Source organism: Aspergillus pseudotamarii (genome assembly GCF_009193445.1).
Source record: "Aspergillus pseudotamarii strain CBS 117625 unplaced genomic scaffold BDV38scaffold_51, whole genome shotgun sequence".
Taxonomy (NCBI): domain Eukaryota; kingdom Fungi; phylum Ascomycota; class Eurotiomycetes; order Eurotiales; family Aspergillaceae; genus Aspergillus; species Aspergillus pseudotamarii.
Genome location: NW_022475065.1, coordinates 202,614 through 221,790, shown reverse-complemented (window position 1 = coordinate 221,790; position 19,177 = coordinate 202,614). Strand labels below are relative to the sequence as shown.

Genomic DNA, 19,177 nt, shown 5'->3' with positions numbered 1-19,177 from the left:
GAGCATCCGACGGGGCTTCTGCAGAGCTAAAGCATCGTCACACATCGGCTCTTGCAGAATGCGGTAGTCAATCAGCCAGATTAGCCGGTTTTACCATTTACGGAATTCGATATCTCGGTGTAGTCGTTGCTTTTGATGTCCGTCCTGCAAGCTTATCCCAGCTTCTACCCCCCCAACGTTCCTCTCTAGAATCATGACTCTTCGGAAATAACTCGCGATGAAGTTGAAAGCTTCATTTGCGTACTCGAAACGCTGCCATTTACGCTGCTTATCAGCTTCATCCCATACTGCCAGACAGTTCAGCACAGCAACAATTCATCTCAACAAGGATGACGATTCCGCCAATGTATGGAAACTGACCCAAGAGGATGTGGCCCACTACTGGAAAGGCTACCTCGCCACACGCCCCAAATACACAGATGCGTTTTACAACCTCATCTACAACTACCATACCTCACACTCACAGTCAAACCCGCCCTCATTCTCCGTCGCCCACGATGTCGGCGCTGGACCGGGCCAAGTCTCCGCGAAACTCGCCCAGAGGTTCTCCCATGTCGTTGTAAGCGACAATAACGAGAACCACGTCAATTATGCCAAGCACTTCCTGCCAACAATCAATGGTTCTGAATCCCGATTCTCCTTTGCCGTCGCAAAAGGAGAAGACCTGGGGTCCAAGTATCCGCCCGCCTCCGCTGACCTAGTCGTCAGTGCACTCATGTTCCCGCTGATGGATACTCTGTCTGCGCTGCGAAGCTTCCATGCCCTCCTAAAGCCTGGCGGCACCCTGGCTGTGTGGTTTTATGGACGTGCGCACTTCGCTGAGCTCGAGTATGCGGCACGGTGCCAGCCACTCTTAGACAGGATAATCAATCATCATTTCTCGGGCGTGATTACTGGAGGGAGCCCGGAGCACACGGCGGGATGGAAGCATGTGGCGGATGGCATAGCCAGTTGGTTGGATTATATCCCCTTTGCGGAAGAGGACTGGGGGTCTGTCGTGCGACATAAGTGGAATACGAAGTGGACTACTCTGGGGTTCTTTGGTAACGAGGCGTGCGATTTTCCCGTGGAGCCGAGGAGTAGTGTCACAGATAAGGAGGTAGTTATCGAGAGGGATGATAGAAATCTCTGGAGGAAGCACTGGAATGTGGGTCAACTTCGTGAGTTCGTTGAGTATATATACCCTTTTCAGGGGATGGAGGAGGAATATGTGAAGCCGTTGTGGGCGCAGTTGGAGAGGGAAATGGGCGGGTTGCACGCCAGGCGGGCATTCTCGTGGCCGGTGGTTTTGATTTTGGCAACGAGGAAGTGATAGGAAACGTGGTTGACATTGCTTGTAGGATGGATAGATGGTGGTTTTCATTACTGGGTTTGATATTTTGGAATACACACCTTCAGTGACTTAGTCCCTATCGGGTGGTGAGAAGGTACGCCGTCTGGCCTGAGGCAAGTCTATAACTCACTTAAACGTGACGATGTCATGACTACCACTTCATCATCTATTCACTGGATCATTCTTACGGGCGAAAAGTCTCTTCTCACAACTACAAATACCCTTTAATTGCCCACGCCTTCTATAAGTACACAGCGTGAAGCCACATTGGCAACCACAAAGTCTTCCTTCCAATACCTGCCTCAATGATAACCATGATAACCAAACCCTGAAGGACACAGTGAAACCAACAGAGAAAAGCATCGACCAGAATAAATCTGGCTATCTGGCTGAGCATAAACCTTTTCCCGTCAGTTTCCGTATTTTCATATCCTAATGATGAGCATGAGATGCATTCGAAATGGTCATGGAAAGAAAAGGGCAAGACGACGTCACCTGAAGCTGAGCATGAATACCACCTTGGATTGAAACCAAGTTGAGTTCACACATGACCGAAGCTGAATAAAACGCATACCTCAATGACGACTATGATATCCCGATATTCCAAAGTACGGGGCCACTGAGGGGCATCCTGACTACATCATATACCCGTCTGCAAATCGTAACAAGGATCTCTTGCCTTAATGATGATACGATCCTGATACCCTGTGGGCAAAGACAGGATTACTGAAAGACTATCCAATCCCTGATATTATTTTCTGTACTGAAGCCACGACAGCATTTTGACTATCGTTTGCTTTACAAAGTGGAGAAGTCTGAGGGGGTGCAAAGAGAGGGGAGGAGCAAGTTCATGAGCAGATTCTCGGGTTTGGAAATATCCGGCTTGTGTTGTTCGTACCCTCTACTGACAAACTTGTGATAATGTTAGGTACTGCTGATACGGTTTCATTATCTTAGAGAAGTACTTGCGCAATGGCGATTACTGATTGTATAGGAGATCCCGATCTGAGAATGATTAGGTATTAGCGTGACCATGGCTTAAGGACGCTGGTCATTCTGCTTGCGGACAAGAGGAGCTAATAGACTGCAAATGATTCACTAGCGCTTGTTGCGCGGGCATTCGATGATCTTGTCGTGATACATGTATACGTTAGTAATGACTATGCCAGACAGGTTATAAGATCCTGACGTGGTAGCTAGATAATGATATCCTGCCTTTACTTTTGACTCTCCTGATATCTCTTTGGTTAGCTTGGCCTGTAGACCCGTTGAACTTTTCTCAAGTTATTACCTACACAGTTCGTATCAAGACAAATAGGGGGAAAATGTGAGACTTAGAAGGATGCTCAACTATCATACACGCATAGGAAAGAAATTCTACGGTCGATCTAAAGCCCGCTTTGTATAGAAACATAAATACAAAATGGTAGGCATTCTCATGGCCATATCAACCCAAAGTAAACGTTGTGCTTAATATCAAATCATTCCTAATCCGCTGGCATTTCCATCGTCACTGTCATAAATCATAAATTTATCCTGAGGCCATCCCGGGCTCCTCCCACTTGGTACACCTGACTCACACATTTGTCTGTGGTGTCAAGAGTATACTCATAAGGTAGCTGCTGATACTCCTTCAAACTAAGTAAGACGTATACAGTTGCAGAATCATCGATGTCTCACTTTGATCACGCACGTACCGCGTTTCGAATTCTGTCTGGGCACCTCATTTGGTATATGAGCGTAAGTGTGTATTTTTTGGTGGAGAATATCGTGGTAGTGTAGCACCGTGGCATGGCTGCGACCAAGCAAATTCTGTCTCTCGCCTAAGCCCCATCATTCTTTCTTGAACGGCACGCTGCAGCTTTGAATTCCTTTCCTGCTCCTCCTGAGGAGACAGAAAGTAGGGAAGCCCGTTACAGTCCACTACGACGGAGCCGCTCACGGAGTTATAGCCTGGAAGAGCGCTATCCATAGCGGCTGTATTGCTGTTGGGGAGCATCATAGGCCTCCACTTGGACGACCGTCTCGAGAGTCGATTATTGTAAGAGGAAAGGCGTTGATAACGGTGAGAGGGCGCCGGGGGGTCGATATTTTGCCAATAGAACGACGGCTCTTGGGACGATGAGCTAGATACGGGCTCCGGCCGTGCTTGAGGTTCTTTTGTCGGTTGGGCGGGGTTGGGTATGTGTGACTTCCGTGTTGTTGGGCCAGTAACAAATTCCCCGTCGGTAGGATAATAGGTATGGGTTTCCACAGAACTTGTTTCAGTTGCAGGTGATGACGACGAGGAGAGCCGCGATCTCAGATGGCGGAATATAGGCATTGGGGCGGCTACACTAGTGATATACACTGCCAAAACAGGATACAACTGAGGCAAAATACCTGATTTTGAGCCTAACGATCAAAATAATTTTCCGAAGAGGGGTGGCAGTTAGAGAGGATGAAGAGTGCGAAAGATCGACTTGCTTTTTACCAGCGCTAGTCTGGTGGTGCGTGATTGCCAATTATCACTACCCCGAATGCAAGACACACATAATCCTTGTCAAGAGCAATTCACAGGGAAGCCAAGAATGTGAGAGAGCAGATTCCAGAAGCTGGTTTTAGCACATTGCATTGAAAGCGTAGAGCTTAATAAATTCGGTGGATACACGTAGAGCCGTTATCGGAGCGACAGACAAATCAAGGTTGTGCTTTATACGCCTCGCTGATGTGATTTATGATAGGAGATCTCCGGAGGTCCTAATTTAGAAATGGGTCAGAGCGCCAACACAATGCAAGATCCATGGTTTTCTCGCCGTATATTATCCGGTGGCTGTCAACCTGATAAAAGAGACCATTGTGATAGGTCAGTTGGAGATCGTTAGGGCGTTAGGGCTAATGCAGGGTATGGTGTCGTCATTATACTTCTCCATCTCAGTAGTTTTTCACCGCTCTCATGTTTTCGTTAGCAAACAAACATAGCAACAGCGGGAATTATAGACGATAGGGCTAGAAACAAATCCTCAGTATCCGTTGTGACAGCGGAGCCTTTGTATCAACCGAGCGACTGGTCTGGGCTACTAGGTAAGAGGGTTTGATGGGAGGAAATAAATGAGAAACAAAAAAGAAAAGATATATAATAAAACGAATAAAAGTCTGCCCAATTTTAGCGGCATACGAGAAATCACCAATCGATTTCCACAAATACTGCAGATTCCTACTTGCCCGACACGGTTGGGCTCCTAAAGTCAATTATCATCGGATCCATCACACCACTGCTCTCTCAGTGATTGAATTGATTGGGACACGTCCCAGCCAGTCCTTGTCTCCACGTCTCTTAACAAATTCTCGGCAGCCTCCTGATCTTGCCTATGTCGGAGTATCCAACCCCCTACACGTATATGATTAGAGTAGAAGGCAACCATGTGAAAGACAAGAGACAACAGCAACAAGGTGGGGCCAACGTGGTTATACTGGTGGTGGCAACGAGGATCGCATAAAACTCACAAGAAACTAGACTATGCCGCGCGGTGAAAAGAGTGTTTTCGGCCCGTGGATTGGACTTTGCTAAGCCAAGCACAGTAAGAAGGTGGCCTCGAACGACTTTCTAGCCAAGAAGTCAGTCACTATATCATCTTTCCACAACAGGAGATTGATTCAAAAGACTGACCTCTATGTTGCGCGATTGCTTGAAGCTCTCGTATGCCAGAGATGGGCTCGGACAATAGGAAAATGCGAGTATGATTTTAGCGATATGGTAATACTGAACGCCAACCACTATGATACGCATATGTGAGTTGGCGTGACTAGCGAAAACTCGAACTGGGGACCAACCGTGGACGGGCAGCAGCATCCAGATTTCCGGAAATCTTCTATGCACCTCATTGCTACGAGGAACATGTTGGATGGGCTGGAATGTGGGCGGCTTCCTGGTATTCCAATTCTCGATCTCCTCACCAATGTCTTCTAACATGGAAGGATTGACAGTGCGATCATAATTAAATGCATATTTGAGTACCTTGGCTAGAAGAAAGACCATACGACTCGCCCAAGCAAAATCGTCCTCCCGGCAGAAGACATTCGAATTTTTGAAACGGTGCAAATCCGTTTGTAATGGTCGTTGCGAAATGAGTGATATGTAAATGTCCTCGCGCAAGCATAACCAAGCTGCTGCTTCACCGAGACCTCCGCTCGATCCGAATGATGATACTGTATTCAAGATCTGTGTTGTCCCTGTCAAATGGAACTGATTGTCCTCACCTAGTTTGGGTAAGTCTGGAGCAGATGTATTTTGTTGCGTTTGAGCGTACAGTCCATTTCCTCATGCTGCCGGAGAATCGCGACCGCAGCAAGAACCGTATCTGTGATACTGTTTCTGGGTCCCGACAAAACGGGAATCAGAAGCTGGAGGCAACGGTTATGGTATTGTAGGGCTTCCGATATGTCTTTTTGTCTCTGTCTATCTATATGTCGAGAAGAGAACGCAAAGATTGCATAACGTAATACTGGCTCCTCAAGTGCCCTCAATGGAACTTCGATCTCAAAATGTCGTTGGGGATCGGTAATATCGGCCTTGTGATCTATTAGTGCCTTCTTTGCGTCTTCAACAGACACATTCATCTCTGTGATTCACTCACCCAAAGGGCCATATTGTCGACATAGTTGCGTATAAGTGCGGCCTCCCTCCCACTGAAAGAGGTATTCTGAGCATCGGTGGATCTGCTCTCATGCATATTCCTATGCGGCGATGAAGGTAAACTAGGCCCAGGATCGTTTCCATGGTACAAGTGTATCCCTTGGGTTTGAGAAGCTGCTCCGTTACCGAACACACGGTTAGTTGAAATGTGCCAAACTAAGGCGTCAAGAGACAATATGACTAAGAGAAGATCCTCACTATAAAGGTGTGGTGTGGAAGGACTTGTAGATGATTGAGGCCCCGAGGGAGGCTCCGACACCGGCAGTTCAAACTGATCAGGACTCGGATATAGCCCAGCTGGGGCTTTAAAGCTGGAATCGTACAAAGAGTCTAAGGTGCCATTGGGGTGAAAGGAGGTATCCGAGCTATCGACACAGTATAGCTCTTTGATAGCGATAGTTTCATCGTGGAATTGAACTTGAACGGGGTTAATTGAAATTCCTACATGATATTGGTCAACCTGGATTACTCACGGGGCCCTCTCGGATGTGGCCAAATGCCTCTTTCTGGAAATACAATGTCGTGGTCATTGTTCAGATCTAAGCCTTCACGAAACCTCACATTGAAGCTTCTATCACAATCGATCCCAGCTTGTTTGCAGTGATGACAGATAGGGGAATCGGTGTCACCTAGAAACCGAGTAAAACATTGAGCTGATGATGAGGGTGTGGATCATACATACATTTGAGATGCCGAGCTGGGACAAATTCCAGGTTAGCCTTGCTATCCTTGTAGATCTATGAGATAGTCACTCTTCATCCTACCTCTACATCTCCGACTAGGACAACAGTTAGCTTTAATCTATGTATGTATTAGTGGTATAGTAGTCCTTATAGACAAGGAGAATCAAGAGGAACTCTTATTGGACAAGTAGTACCAGCCACTGACTAGACGACTCCTCTTTTCTCGAACAGGAGTCATAACGATGCAAATGAGAATGAGGAACGGAGAGAGTTGCCAGGAAGTGAATTCCACTTGATGGGTTTCCCCACATCCATGGTAACCCCGCATGCATCTGGGGATCGGCGGTGTGAGTGCCTGAGGTGTCGGTAGACCCCATCGGGATGAAAGGGAAAGTATCTCCATCTATGCGAGAGAGGGCAACTCTTTCCGTTCCCCACATACCAAGTATACCCTCAAACTTCAGTTTGACGAAATTAAAAGTGCGGGGAGTTATACAGCCAACAGTATACCGACCAGGCCTATTGTGGGCCTTCTCCAAGATAGCAAAGATGAATACCAGGCGGATATTCTTGCCTCGCACCAAAAAGGTCCAGTTTTCCATTTTGCGAGCTCCATGTGTTCCTGTGTGTATATAAGGCGCGCAAAGGTACACCTCAAGTCACAATAACCAGCTCAGGAATTCCTTTCGCAACATCTCTCTCCTCCATCTTATCCCACAATTTTCTTCTTCTGCTTGTATAGTGATTGTGGTTTTCATCTGAAACGCCGCCTTGAAAGATGTCCGTCCACAGGCTCAAAGTCGGTATGGCTGGTCTGGGCCGTGTTGGCAAGATCCATGTCATTAACCTTTTGCATCACACTCCTCGTGCTGAGCTCGTGGCAGCTTTCTCTCCTGACCCTGCAGAGATTGCTTGGGGCAGGCAGAACCTGGAGCCATATGGTGTGACTCTCTATGATAACTACGACAGGATGCTCGAGCATCCCGGCCTAGCGGCAGTAGCCATTGGTACAGCGACATCTGTTCATGCAGAGCAGACTATTAAAGCCATTGACCGTGATCTCCACGTCCTCTGTGAGAAGCCATTATCAACCGATATTGAAGTGGTAAGTCTAAATCGTTAACGTTGGCTTAAGCCTTGCACCACACGTATATTAACACCTTTCACAGTGCAAAGCGGTGGTGCAGAAAGCAAAGACTAAGCCTCATCTCAAAGTTATGTGTGGCTTTTCTCGCCGATTCGATGAATCTTACCGCGAGGTCCACGACAAAATCACTCAAGGCCTGATCGGTCGACCTTCTATCATCCGAAGCCAGACATGTGATAAATTTGACCCCTCAGGTTTCTATGTTGCATATGCAGCATGGTCCGGAGGTGTTTTCGTTGATATGTCTGTCCATGACATCGACCTCACCCTGTGGTTCTTCGGTGATGACTCAGTCCCTAAAAGCATTTCCGCCCACGGAATTACAGCTGTCCAGCCGGAGCTGAAGAAGTACAACGACTATGACAATGCAGTAGGGATTGTCGAGTTCCACAACGGCAAAATCGCCTATTACTATTGCTCTCGTATGATGGCACACGGTCAGGAAGACACGACAGAAGTTATTGGCACTGAGGGTAAATTATCTGTTAACACCAACCCTCAGCGCAACTTTGTCAACTTTTATCACTCCGGAGGTATCACACGAGAAGTCCCTAGCAACTTCATCGGCCGATTCGGTGCTGCTTTCGTTAAGGAGGCGAATGAGTTCACTGCTGCTTGTCTAGACAACACCCCTCTTCCGATTAAACTGACCAACGCGGTTAAGGCCGTGGAAATCGGTGCCTACCTCCAGGAGGCCCTAGTAACTGGGAAGCAAATCCACTTCGATGAGCTTGGAAGGAGGATTGAGAAGCCTATGCTGTGAAAGCGGGAGCTGAGTGAAATCACTATGGGAAGGGACTGTTTATTTTGTGTTTTTTATGAGCAAGGCATTTTCATAGCATAGATGTCGATTTCTCAAAATGCCGAATTTTATTACTGAGGAAGCCGGAAAGCAAAAGTCGAGACAATTGTCTAAATGAATCCAACGGATAGAGCCATCGAGTTCAAGCGGCCAGCAACTCCTGATGGGAATGTCGCTAGGTTGAATCGCACTTGCACCTAGCAATTTGCTTGAGCACCTCACTTCGTAATGTTTCAAATACAACGTTGGTTTTTATAAATGTGTAGTACTAGTATTTATGAACTATAGCATTCAAGTTTGTATAGCTCCCGAAGACTCCTGTCAACGTACCCCACATCCTTGGGCTCTCTTGGCAGTCGATTGAATAAATCCTCAGAAAACTAATGTATTAGGATTCATAGCCATAATTTTCCACTGTACTAAGAACAGCCAAATGAACAGATTTCCACTACTGTTCTGTCACAGCGATCGGCATGTCCATCAGCCCACCGGACGTTCCAATGCATGACGAATCACCCCAATGACGAAACCGATCGACGAATTCATTTGTTTCTCCACGCCAACTGCCGCGTGGATTTATGTAATCTGAGCCCTCCTTGTCTTTCACGGATTGTTCGCCTGGGGTTCCTCCGGACGACCATATAACCAACAGTCTTATTCGCCCGGCTGACCGCCGAGTCACCATATCTATCTTTTTTATCCTTATAATTGTCGACAGGAAGGTACTCCAAGCTTCCAGTCATCATGTATCTTGATTTTCGAGATCGTTTAGGGATTGGCAGCCTTTTCACGACGGTCATCTCTATGTTTTCGCGTGAGCGAGATTCCGTAATTTATCGACCAGCCCTGCCTCCTTCCTACCCTTTGGCAGTTCGAAACCCGTATCTCTCGACATGGATGCCTAGCGATCAGGTCAAGACTTTGCCGTATGCAGAGCCTCAGTTTTGGACTGGACAGAGTCTCTCTTGGTCGGTGATGGCGCGGGTTGACGGAGAGACGTACAGCTTGATGAATGGGAAAAATGCAGGTGATGACGTTCTTCCAGCTGTCGTTTCTAGTGCAGAATATACTTCTACCCATTCAATATTTACCCTGTCTGCTGGTCCCGTGACTTTCACCCTAGATATCTTTTCACCTGTGTCACCTTTCAATCATCTCCGACAGTCTCTCCCTTTCAGTAAGAAACGCTATCCATGATCAATGATAATCCTGTCGATAGCTGATCCAGGTGCTTGTAGGCTATCTAACAGTCTCATTGTCAACGGCTTCTTCCAACAACATTCAGATATATTCTAGTATTGATGACCGATGGGTAGGAAAGCAAGAAAACACCGACCGAAACTTCCAGAGGAAAGATACTACTGCTATCTTCTCCCTTGGGATCAATAATTCTGTCCTGTATGAAGAGCGTAATGATATGGCAACATGGGGTGAGGTTATCTTTGCATCCCGTTCAACACCCACTTCAAAGCTTTCCTTTGCATCGGGAAAGTGCGAGTACGTACGCTCCAATTTTATCAAAACAGGGCAGTTGAATGGCGATGATGCTTGGTTTCCTGGGGCAATTGTAGCTCTGTCACATGACTTAGGGATAGTTACTGGCAGTCAGTCCGTGAGATTTGCTGTTGGCTACGTGAGAGAGGAAGCAGTCAATTATCTCGGGACGCCATATACGGGATACTATAGGGCCAACTACCCAAGGACAGTTGATGCAGTCACCTATTTTCTGGATGATTATCAGGATGCTCTCCAGGAATCGCTGAAGTTTGACCTAGAGCTGTCTACTAAAGCCAAAGCAATCGCAGGCCAGAAGTATGCGGACATCGTTACCCTATCGACCCGTCAGGCTTATGGTGCTATTGATCTGACTATTCCTAATGATTCACTTGACATCGATGATACAATGGCGTTTGTAAAAGAGCTCTCCAGCGATGGCAATCTCAATACTGTTGATGTTATTATGCCTGCCTTACCCATCTTTTACGTTATAAATCCTGACTACATACGATTATTGCTAGAGCCGATGATGAGATACCTTGCAGCGGGGCGCTGGCGGAAGCCATATGTAATTCATGACATGGGCTCCCATTACCCCAATGCTACTGGGCATGACAACCAACAAGCAGAGCCAATGCCTATTGAGGAATGCGGCAACTTGATGGTCCTAGCACTAGCATATGTGCGCGCAACCGGCGATACAAATTGGGTGGCCAAGTACCAGGATATCATAAGGCCCTACGCGGACTACCTGGTTGACAATGGGGTTGACATTGCGGAGCAGCTGTCTTCCAATGATGCTGCAGGGCCTCTTGCTAATGAAACGAACCTGGCCATCAAGGCTGCAGTGGGCATTAAGGCATTCGGCCAATTAACGGGGCTTACTGAGTACTCCCGTATTGGCAAGGAGCGTGCAGACCTCTTCTTCAACCAGCGGCTTGGAACCGATAGACAAAAAACACATTTTGTGCTACAATATCCGGACAAACCAACCTCCTGGAAAATTCCATATAACTTATATCCAGATGTACTGCTGGACCTTGGCACTTTTCCTCCAGAGGTTCACCAGATGTCCAGTGTATTTTTCAAGTCGGTTCGAGGAGAGTATGGAGTTCCTCTTGATAGCCGTCAGGACTGGGCCAAATCTGATTGGAATATGTGGGTGGCTGCCACTTTCGACCTGGACACCCGGGATGAGTTTGTTGAAGACTTGTGGACGTTTATGACCAACGGAAAGCATAATTGGCCCTTTTCTGATCGTTATGTTGCCACGTCAGCTAAAGGAGCAAGTCCCGGGGTGCCCGTCTTGTGTCGTGCTCGGCCGACTGTGGGTGGGCATTTTGCGCTGATGGCTTTGAATGGGCCCAGATCTCTTTGGAGCACTGTGCCTGGCGCTATGGAATTACCGAACACTTTGGGCGACGAGGATTTTGAGACGCAAAGAGAGGAGCTGTGACATTGCAATGTGTTGGTGGGGCCGCTTGTCAGTACAAAGTCGAATGTTATTCTGCATTGACATTAGATTTGCCATGAGAATAACATAATCACTATGAGTACTGAAGATTACTATGACTCCTTCATTGGTAACAGTGAATAAAAAGTAGAAGGACGGTAGTCAAACCTTGAAAGTGAATATTTATACGCTATATTACTAATAAGCCAGGTATCGTTGCCATAACTCAGATACAAGACCACTGAAGTCGTTTAAAAACTCATTCTCTAACTAATTGGCCATGGGCGACCGCTTGCACTGATGCAATACTAGTAGTAGTACAGAGTAGTAGATAATACGATCCTTTTCAGGCACCAAGGAAGCAACGAAACCCCTGGAGATTACATAAGCGGTCGCGGCCTCAGGTTGTTGTGGCCCGTCAAGTCAGTGACACTCTTCCCCAAGAGTTTCGCTGCATCCAAACTGCTTCGCCGCTGTGTTTTGCTTTCCTTCTCCCTGTTCATTTGCCGTCTTGTCTTTTGCTTCTTCTCTCTCTTTCTCTCCCTCCTTTTCGCTTCATCGCCACCTATAAGCCTTCGTCTCTCATATTCCGCCCCTTGATTAGATCCTACTCATGGCTTCTGTATGTATTCTCTCTGTTTGACTTCTCCGCCATTTGCTCTCCCGTGCAGATAGCTAGCCAACGTCATGGCTCGCCCACCACGCGTTTGCACGCGCCAACAGAACAAGCATGCCTACTGACACCTCTGTGCTCCTCTTCTAGCCCCGTCCTCCGCACAACTTCGGTCCGCAAGGCTATCCTCTCCCTAACGGTGCCACTGGTCCCGTACCTGGCGCCACCCCTCTTCTGCCAAACAACGGCCGAGTCATTCAGAACGGCCCCGTCAGAGTTCTGTGCATTGCGGATGTTCGAGGTAGACTTCCCTAGCATATACCCATAGAGACATGGTGATAGAGATGCGCTTGGCTAACTGGGGTTTCTTTTTTCCGTTTGTGTTACGCAGGTAATCTGAAGTCTCTGAATGAGTTGGCCAAACAGGCCCGTGCAGATCATATCATCCACACCGGTGATTTCGGCTTCTATGATAACACATCGTTGGATCGAATTGCCGAAAAGTAAGTAATGCACTTGATATTTGAGCTTATCTACTGATCAGATTACGTTGGGGCTTCGGTGTCTGGAACTGAATTCACTGACGGCTGGGTATCCATAATTAGGACCCTTAAGCATGTGGCCCAATACTCTCCACTGCTTCCTGAAAATGTGAAGCGGGCCATCGCACAAACTCCTCCCCAGCAATCCATTAAGCAACGATTCCCCCCCGACCAGCTACCCCTCTCAGAGCTTTCTATGCTGCTCGACAAGCGGCTCACACTTGATGTCCCTGTATACACCGTTTGGGGTGCCTGTGAAGATGTTAGAGTGCTGGAGAAGTTCCGCTCTGGAGAGTATAAGGTGAATAACCTTCATATTATCGATGAGGCCAACTCCCGTCTACTGGATATAGGTGGTGTCAAGCTTCGTCTGCTAGGATTGGGAGGTGCAGTGGTTATGCACAAGCTGTTCGATAACGGCGAGGGCAAGACCACTATTGCCGGTGGCCTAGGCACCATGTGGACGACTTTACTGCAAATGGGTGAGCTAATTGACACAGCAAACCGTGTGTACGACCCATCGGAAACTCGTGTCTTCGTCACTCATGCGTCACCCGCGCGCGAGGGAATGCTTAACCAGCTATCTGTGACCCTGAAGGCTGATTTCTCCATTTCTGCCGGTTTACATTTCCGCTACGGCTCGTCTTACAACGAATTCTCCGTGAACCCCTCATTGGACCATTATCGAGGCAAGCTGGCCGCATCGAAGGCTTCCTTCAACGATGTTTGGGAGACGGTGCGCGGTGAGGTCGAGGCTGCGATTGCTTCTAACGAAGCCCAGAAGACGCTCTTGGATAATGCTCTTGATGTGGTGCAGAAGATGCCTACTATCGCTAACGGCGGGAACCCGTTCGGCGGACCTACCGGCCCCGGAAACGCAGCTGGTCAGGTCGATGAAAGTGCTTTCAAGAACATGTGGAACTTCAACCTTGCAGATGCAGCATTCGGTTTCCTAGTCCTTGAGATCGAAGGCGGCCGTATCGCGACGGAAATGCGCGCCCAGGGTTTCAATTTCGCACACCGCGGCGGAAAGCCTCCTGTGCCTGCCGTTGCTGGACAGCCCAACCCGCCTGTGCCTACAGGTACCCCTGGTGTAGCCTCCCCAGCAACCCGCCCCGCTGTTCCTCAGTTTGGTCAGGCCCAGCCCGTTGCCGGACGTCCTGCCGCCCCTCAACAGCCGCAGCCTCAACCTCAGCAGGGACAGGCCAAGGCTCCCGCTGCAGCCCCCGCTCGCACTTCCCCAGTTCCCGTTATCCCCAAGCCTGCAACCCCCCAGCCCTCCGGCCCAGCTGCCTCGCAACACGCCCCTACATCGCCTGAAAAGGCTGCAGAGGCCAACGGCACTGCACAGCCTGAGAAGCCATCCGAGTCGCCTATGCCCAGGCCTGAAAAGAAGCAGAGCAACGGACTTTTCGTGTCGAACGTTGACAACGAACAGGCGGTTCGTGACCTGTTCCCAGAGGAGGACAAGACAAAGATAGTCAGGTTGGACAAGTGGGGTAAATACAACCATGTTGTGATGTTCAACAGTGTCGAAGAGGCCAAGGCTGCTCTCGATCGTCAGCCCCCAGAGCACAAGAAGCCTACACCCCCCGGTCAACCTCGTAAGCCTAACATCAAGTTCTTTGAAGACCGTGGTAGCCACCGCGGCAATGCTGGCACATGGCAGAGCAGCAACCGGGGAGGCAACACTTCTCAGCGTGGATACCAGAGCGGTGGTGCCAGCGACAGTGAAGGAGGACGGGGACGTGGTGGATTCAGCGGACGTGGCCGCGGTCGTGGCGATCGTGGTCGAAGCGGACGCGGTGGTCGCGGCGGTTTCAACAAGGGAGGACCTACATCTGACTCGCCTGCTCCATCGACATCGACACCGACTGGTGAGAAGCCCGCTGCGGCTGGCGATGCTTGAGCATAGCTGAGTCGGTTTAACGTGTTTCCTTGTTTCTTCTGTGTTGAAAATTCTTAACGCTTTTTTTTTTTTGCCGGCCATGTCTTCACATTCAACTTTTCTCCACCGTGTGTTCTGTTGAAGTCACATCGGTCCCTCATATCCTAATTTTTATTCTTGTGATATTCTCCTTTCCCATTTCTTTGTTTTTCTCTGAGCGAGATGTACGTGAAACACTACACTTCATTTCCTTGTTCCTAGTAGACGCTCGTCACACCCTAGGATTCTTTAGCCCGGGCTACCGGAAGGTTGTTGGTGCAGTTCAGTGCAGTACAGGTTGAGATGAAGATGGTGCGATGATGAAAGGGAATGAGACAAAAAAGCGACGGATCAAAAGAAGAAAAAAATCATAAAAAAAGCGTCAACATCAACGCAACTTTTTTGTATTTTAAAATTTTTTTCCTACTTTCCTGGACGCACCAATATCGATACCCTTGTAGCTTTATTGTTCCCTGAGCTTCGAGTACGGAACTGTTTGGTATTCTCTCATCTACTTGTAGCGTCGATCTGAAAGGTTGGTTTGGATGTTCCAATCTTACACGGAAGTTGCAGATATTGTCAAGTCAGAGTAGAGAATAGAAGAATTATTCCAAGATCAACATGAACAATTCCCTTGATGGTATTAACAGAAGGGAAAAAGGGATCAATCATGACTAGGCACAACCATCGTAAACCGTGAACCAAGGAGTATGTAAAATTAGAGACCCCAGTCCTTGGATATGATCATATCCAGCACAACGCAGATGCGCCTTATCCGAAAATTTTCTTTAAATAACCAGCCGTCCAGCCGACAACTTACTGTACGCCAGTAAGGGGAAATAAAGCACGCGTGATCTGATCATCGGTGTACATTCTTTCCAAGCCGAGACCAGTAATCAGTTTATAGCCAAACTGTGCCTCCCCATTCGCCTTGTATGAAGCCAAAGACAGAAGAGAATTAAGGAAAAAATAAAGTAGGAAAAGACAGATACCTCACAAATACATATCGTCGGATAATGTTGATCCCAAAATAAAAGTAGATGGTACATATACCAGAGCGTATGTGACTCAATTTTGCGAGTACGATAGTTCCCAGATCCCTTGCTCGTCATGACGTCAGTTGCAGTGTTGTTATCATAGATATGGGTATCAAAATCTGCAGCACGCGATTGCGCATTATAGTCAGATGGCGAAGAATATTATTTGACGCGACCCATGATATCCTCCACATCCTTTTGGTTCACAACTACACCACCCTCCGAACAGCGGGCCTTTGTACGCAGCTCGGAGCAAAGGTTGTCAACGTCAATTTCGCCATTGCGGAACTTCTCCATAGACTGCAGGCGATCCCTACGGTAGATGAAAGTCAGTACACCAGTGATAACTCATGGAACCAAAATCAAGCCGGACATACCAAATCTTGGTGCAAGACAACATCTGTGATTTGTCCTCCCCAGGCACCACCTCCTCATCCAACTTGTTGTCAATTTCCGCAATCAAATCCTTCTTCGGTGGCTGGGGGTTAGCCGCCTCATTGAAATTGTGAGATGGACTTCCCAGATCTGGCAAAGGGAAGGCATCGTCAAAGAAGGTACCGAAGTCCTGCGACAGAATAGCATCTTGAGGTTCTCGCCAGTCTCCGAAGAGCACTGGATCGAACTGACCCCCATTCTGCTGCGCCAGGAGGTCAAGTCCAGGTCCGGGCGTTTGTACGTCGTTGCTGCTGGGTTGGCTAGGGGTATTCGACACGCTCTCGCTTTTGCCTCTCACAGCTGGAACAGGGTTATTGATATTGCCGCACGCCATGCCGAGTTGTGCGCAGAAGGAGGCCTCACCATCAATGGTGCTATAGGTACAAGCATGATGATTTTGAACACTGTCACTAAGCTTCGTGGCAGGCGAATTTGATGTCGGCTCCGGCGATGTGCCATTTGAAGACAGCATCTGACTCTGGTGCGAGTCCGATGAGGAGGATGGAGAACAAGAATTGGACGAATCATGTGACGATGCGGACTGTCTGATATTGTACACCGATGGTACCTTAGGAGAGGGGTTGTTGGAGACTCCATTGGCGGCTTTGGCAGTTGGCACTCCCTGGTTGTTTGAGCCGTTGAGTGATTCCCGAGTCATAACACCTGGAACTTGGGAGTCGCTTGTCGCCGGAGAAGAACCATTCCTAGGTTTATTTTGGTTTGACTTGGTCAATGGGCCATTAAAGATGTGTCCTCCGGGAAGGTCTCCGAATTTGGGGAAGTCGAACATGAAGTCGTTATTATTGAGGCCATACAAATTCCTAGAATGAGCGCTTGGGATAGCGCTCATGGCAGAGATTCCACTGCCGGTAGTCAGCCATGAGAGACGCTTGCGGTACTCTCTGAGTTCCACTTGCAAACGCTCGACCTGAGCGCGCAGGAGTCCGTTCTCCTGGTTTGCATCGTCCGAGGCCTTCTGTAACTCATCCACTTTGGTCTCCAAGTCCTTCAAATGCTTCTCCTTGCGCTCACGAAATGCCCGCTGCGCTGCACGGTTTTGCGCCTTGCGCTTCTAGAAAGCACGTTAGTAACACAAACCCCGGTCAATCTACTCCACAGATTTCGATGCATACCGAAGTAGGCTCTGAAGTTAACGGCTTTCTACCTGGTTTTTTCGCTGCTTTGTCATCGCTTTCTCTGCGCTTCTTTCCCGACTCTTCGTTTTCGTTGTCCGACATATCCTTCCGCTTTTCGCCTACCTCGTATTCCTCAGATGGGAGACTTCCCGGCAGGTCACCAATTAGATTCTCGGAGCCCGGAAAATCGAAGTCAAGCTCCGGATTGAAGTCTAGGAAAGGACTCTCATCATCTCCGTAACCCAACCCACCGGAGCCATGAGTCTTATTGAATCCGGGCGACATGCTAAAGCTGCCAGACGACATGTTTCCAGGAGTGCTGTCTGGGTCTGTCTTCGCTTGGGATCTTTGCTTATCGTTCTGTTGCTTTTGAGGGGGTTGATTTGAGGAAAGAGCGGCAAGAAGAAGGTCTTGTTGATCGGGGGAGAGGTAGAGGCCTTGATGATAGAGGGTATTATAATCGGCCATCGTGATTATCGTATTTTCCAGAGCGGAATAGATATGCGTTAATATCCTGACGCCGGGCCCACTCGTTTCCTGAGATAGACCTGCGATCAAATCCGAATCAAACACTCGATTTGGCTGTTTGGACCGTTGTGATAGCAAGGCCGGGCTTCCCGCCCGTTTGTTCTATCGTATGAAGTCACCAGTGACGAAAAGATATCTGTGTGATGAAGGATTCAAGATGAATAATCAAAGCGGCAGTAATTGAAGCAACGTAGCGTCGAGAATTGGCGTTACAGCGATTGTGGAAAACGCGGTAAGTTTTGTAAGTGTTCAAGGATATATCAACTGAGGGATGCTTCCAACTACAGTCTGTGAAATGGGAAGCGACTGGCTAAAATCCGGCAAAGGAAAATACAAATAACGTATTTTTTGTTAAAAAAAATTGGGCGTGGTCGGAAGAGGTGTACAGACACCGGGCAAGTAGCAGGATGATCCGAAAGTAGCTCAACCCCGGCGCACGGTAAATAGGTGCTCCAAGACACGCAGAGATGATCAAACAGAGAGTGAGGTGAGAAGGTGCAGGTTGATCCAAAGGTATGTTCAGGGCAAGGTGTGAGAAAGGAGGGGCTCGGAGGGAGGCGAATGAGGCTAGAAACGGAGCAGTAGGCGGAGCAGAAATGCTGAGAATGGATCGAAATACGTCAGATCAATTGGTGCCTACTTCAGGCGGACAGGGAACCAATCGAGGGGGGGGAAACGAGTGCTAGAGAAAAGACCAGGGGAGGATGAAGAAAGAAGAGAACGGGTTGGTGTAAGAGGGGAAGAGATGAGCCGCTGCATTGCAGTCATTCGATAGCGGTACAGCAGTGACTAGCCTGAGGTACCACTCTTTTGGTCGTCGAAAGAGCGGCAGCCCCTTTAGCGCATGGCTATTGGTTGCCTAACCCCAGGGTTACTGATCATGGCCAATCACCGCAACGGATCGTGAGTGCTAGTGCGGAACCAGAAAATCCCAAATGCTGCTTAGAAATCAGGCCAGACCCTCTTTTTTCTTTTCGCATTTTCTGCCGCTTTCCATTCCCTCGTGTTGAAAGCCGTTTGGTTCCCGCCACTCAGCAGATCCCATCCCGAAGTCTCCACATCGTGGCTTTACTATCGGGTGTCTCGGTCGACTGATAAGATGGACTCTTCCTTCTTTTTTGTGGAGATATTATCCTCTTTTCTCTTCACCTCGTGTTGATTCCTTTCGCAGTTTTCACCCTCTCTTATGATATCATTTGTCTTGTTCGTTTTTCTACATGTAAACAGTCCAGGAATATCATCAGGTTCTATCCCCATGGAAAGATGTCAGTGTGAAGCATCCGTCCTTATCGTCAGATCCTCCCAGATGGGTCCAAATTGATCTAACAATTGGACCATTTTCCTCCGAGTTCGGGTCTTCCGTGACTCA

At 48.3% G+C, this 19,177-nt stretch overlaps 6 protein-coding genes across 6 annotated transcripts; 3 read left to right on the top strand and 3 right to left on the bottom strand.

The window, feature by feature from the left end:
* Positions 1 to 14: 14 nt before the first annotated feature.
* Positions 15 to 1,312, top strand: BDV38DRAFT_295260 (class I SAM-dependent methyltransferase; the record flags this gene model as incomplete). Its single annotated transcript, XM_032062670.1, has 1 exon — positions 15 to 1,312. Exon 1 carries the CDS (start codon positions 218 to 220, stop codon positions 1,310 to 1,312), a length of 1,095 nt encoding a protein of 364 aa, XP_031910759.1. The 5' UTR covers positions 15 to 217.
* Positions 1,313 to 2,703: 1,391 nt separating this feature from the next.
* On the bottom strand, positions 2,704 to 3,971 carry BDV38DRAFT_254542 (uncharacterized protein). Its single transcript, XM_032055337.1, has one exon. The coding sequence runs from the start codon at positions 3,654 to 3,656 to the stop codon at positions 3,057 to 3,059; it is 600 nt and encodes a 199-aa protein (XP_031910758.1). The 5' UTR covers positions 3,657 to 3,971; the 3' UTR covers positions 2,704 to 3,056.
* A 589-nt stretch (positions 3,972 to 4,560) lies between these two features.
* BDV38DRAFT_273401 (uncharacterized protein) lies at positions 4,561 to 6,929 on the bottom strand (the record flags this gene model as incomplete). Its single annotated transcript, XM_032057671.1, has 9 exons — positions 4,561 to 4,703; positions 4,820 to 4,919; positions 4,983 to 5,089; positions 5,147 to 5,572; positions 5,623 to 5,884; positions 5,950 to 6,425; positions 6,482 to 6,637; positions 6,691 to 6,705; positions 6,893 to 6,929. The coding sequence occupies 9 exons, from the start codon at positions 6,927 to 6,929 to the stop codon at positions 4,561 to 4,563; spliced, it is 1,722 nt and encodes a 573-aa protein (XP_031910757.1).
* A 540-nt stretch (positions 6,930 to 7,469) lies between these two features.
* Positions 7,470 to 8,930, top strand: BDV38DRAFT_295256 (putative NAD binding Rossmann fold oxidoreductase; the record flags this gene model as incomplete). Its single annotated transcript, XM_032062669.1, has 2 exons — positions 7,470 to 7,796; positions 7,861 to 8,930. The coding sequence occupies 2 exons, from the start codon at positions 7,470 to 7,472 to the stop codon at positions 8,599 to 8,601; spliced, it is 1,068 nt and encodes a 355-aa protein (XP_031910756.1). The 3' UTR covers positions 8,602 to 8,930.
* Positions 8,931 to 9,384: 454 nt separating this feature from the next.
* On the top strand, positions 9,385 to 14,654 carry BDV38DRAFT_273399 (uncharacterized protein; the record flags this gene model as incomplete). The annotated part of the gene is made up of 7 exons (XM_032057670.1): positions 9,385 to 9,817; positions 9,879 to 10,452; positions 10,659 to 10,705; positions 10,809 to 11,464; positions 12,354 to 12,497; positions 12,630 to 12,706; positions 12,809 to 14,654. The coding sequence occupies 7 exons, from the start codon at positions 9,385 to 9,387 to the stop codon at positions 14,652 to 14,654; spliced, it is 3,777 nt and encodes a 1,258-aa protein (XP_031910755.1).
* Positions 14,655 to 15,262: 608 nt separating this feature from the next.
* Positions 15,263 to 18,035, bottom strand: yap1 (putative bZIP transcription factor AP-1/Yap1). The gene is made up of 3 exons (XM_032051725.1): positions 17,278 to 18,035; positions 16,087 to 17,216; positions 15,263 to 16,022 (listed from the first exon to the last, which is right to left on the bottom strand). Exons 1-3 carry the CDS (start codon positions 17,746 to 17,748, stop codon positions 15,872 to 15,874), a joined length of 1,752 nt encoding a protein of 583 aa, XP_031910754.1. The 5' UTR covers positions 17,749 to 18,035; the 3' UTR covers positions 15,263 to 15,871.
* Between the last annotated feature and the right edge of the window lie 1,142 nt (positions 18,036 to 19,177).

Coding starts and splice junctions, on each gene's coding strand:
- yap1 (XM_032051725.1), bottom strand. CDS start 17,748: ATGGCCGATTATAATACCCTCTATCATCAAGGCCTCTACCTCTCCCCC. Junction 17,217..17,277: donor TAACTTCAGAGCCTACTTCG/GTATGCATCGAA, acceptor CGTGCTTTCTAG/AAGCGCAAGGCGCAAAACCG. Junction 16,023..16,086: donor TTGTCTTGCACCAAGATTTG/GTATGTCCGGCT, acceptor CATCTACCGTAG/GGATCGCCTGCAGTCTATGG.
- BDV38DRAFT_254542 (XM_032055337.1), bottom strand. CDS start 3,656: ATGCCTATATTCCGCCATCTGAGATCGCGGCTCTCCTCGTCGTCATCA.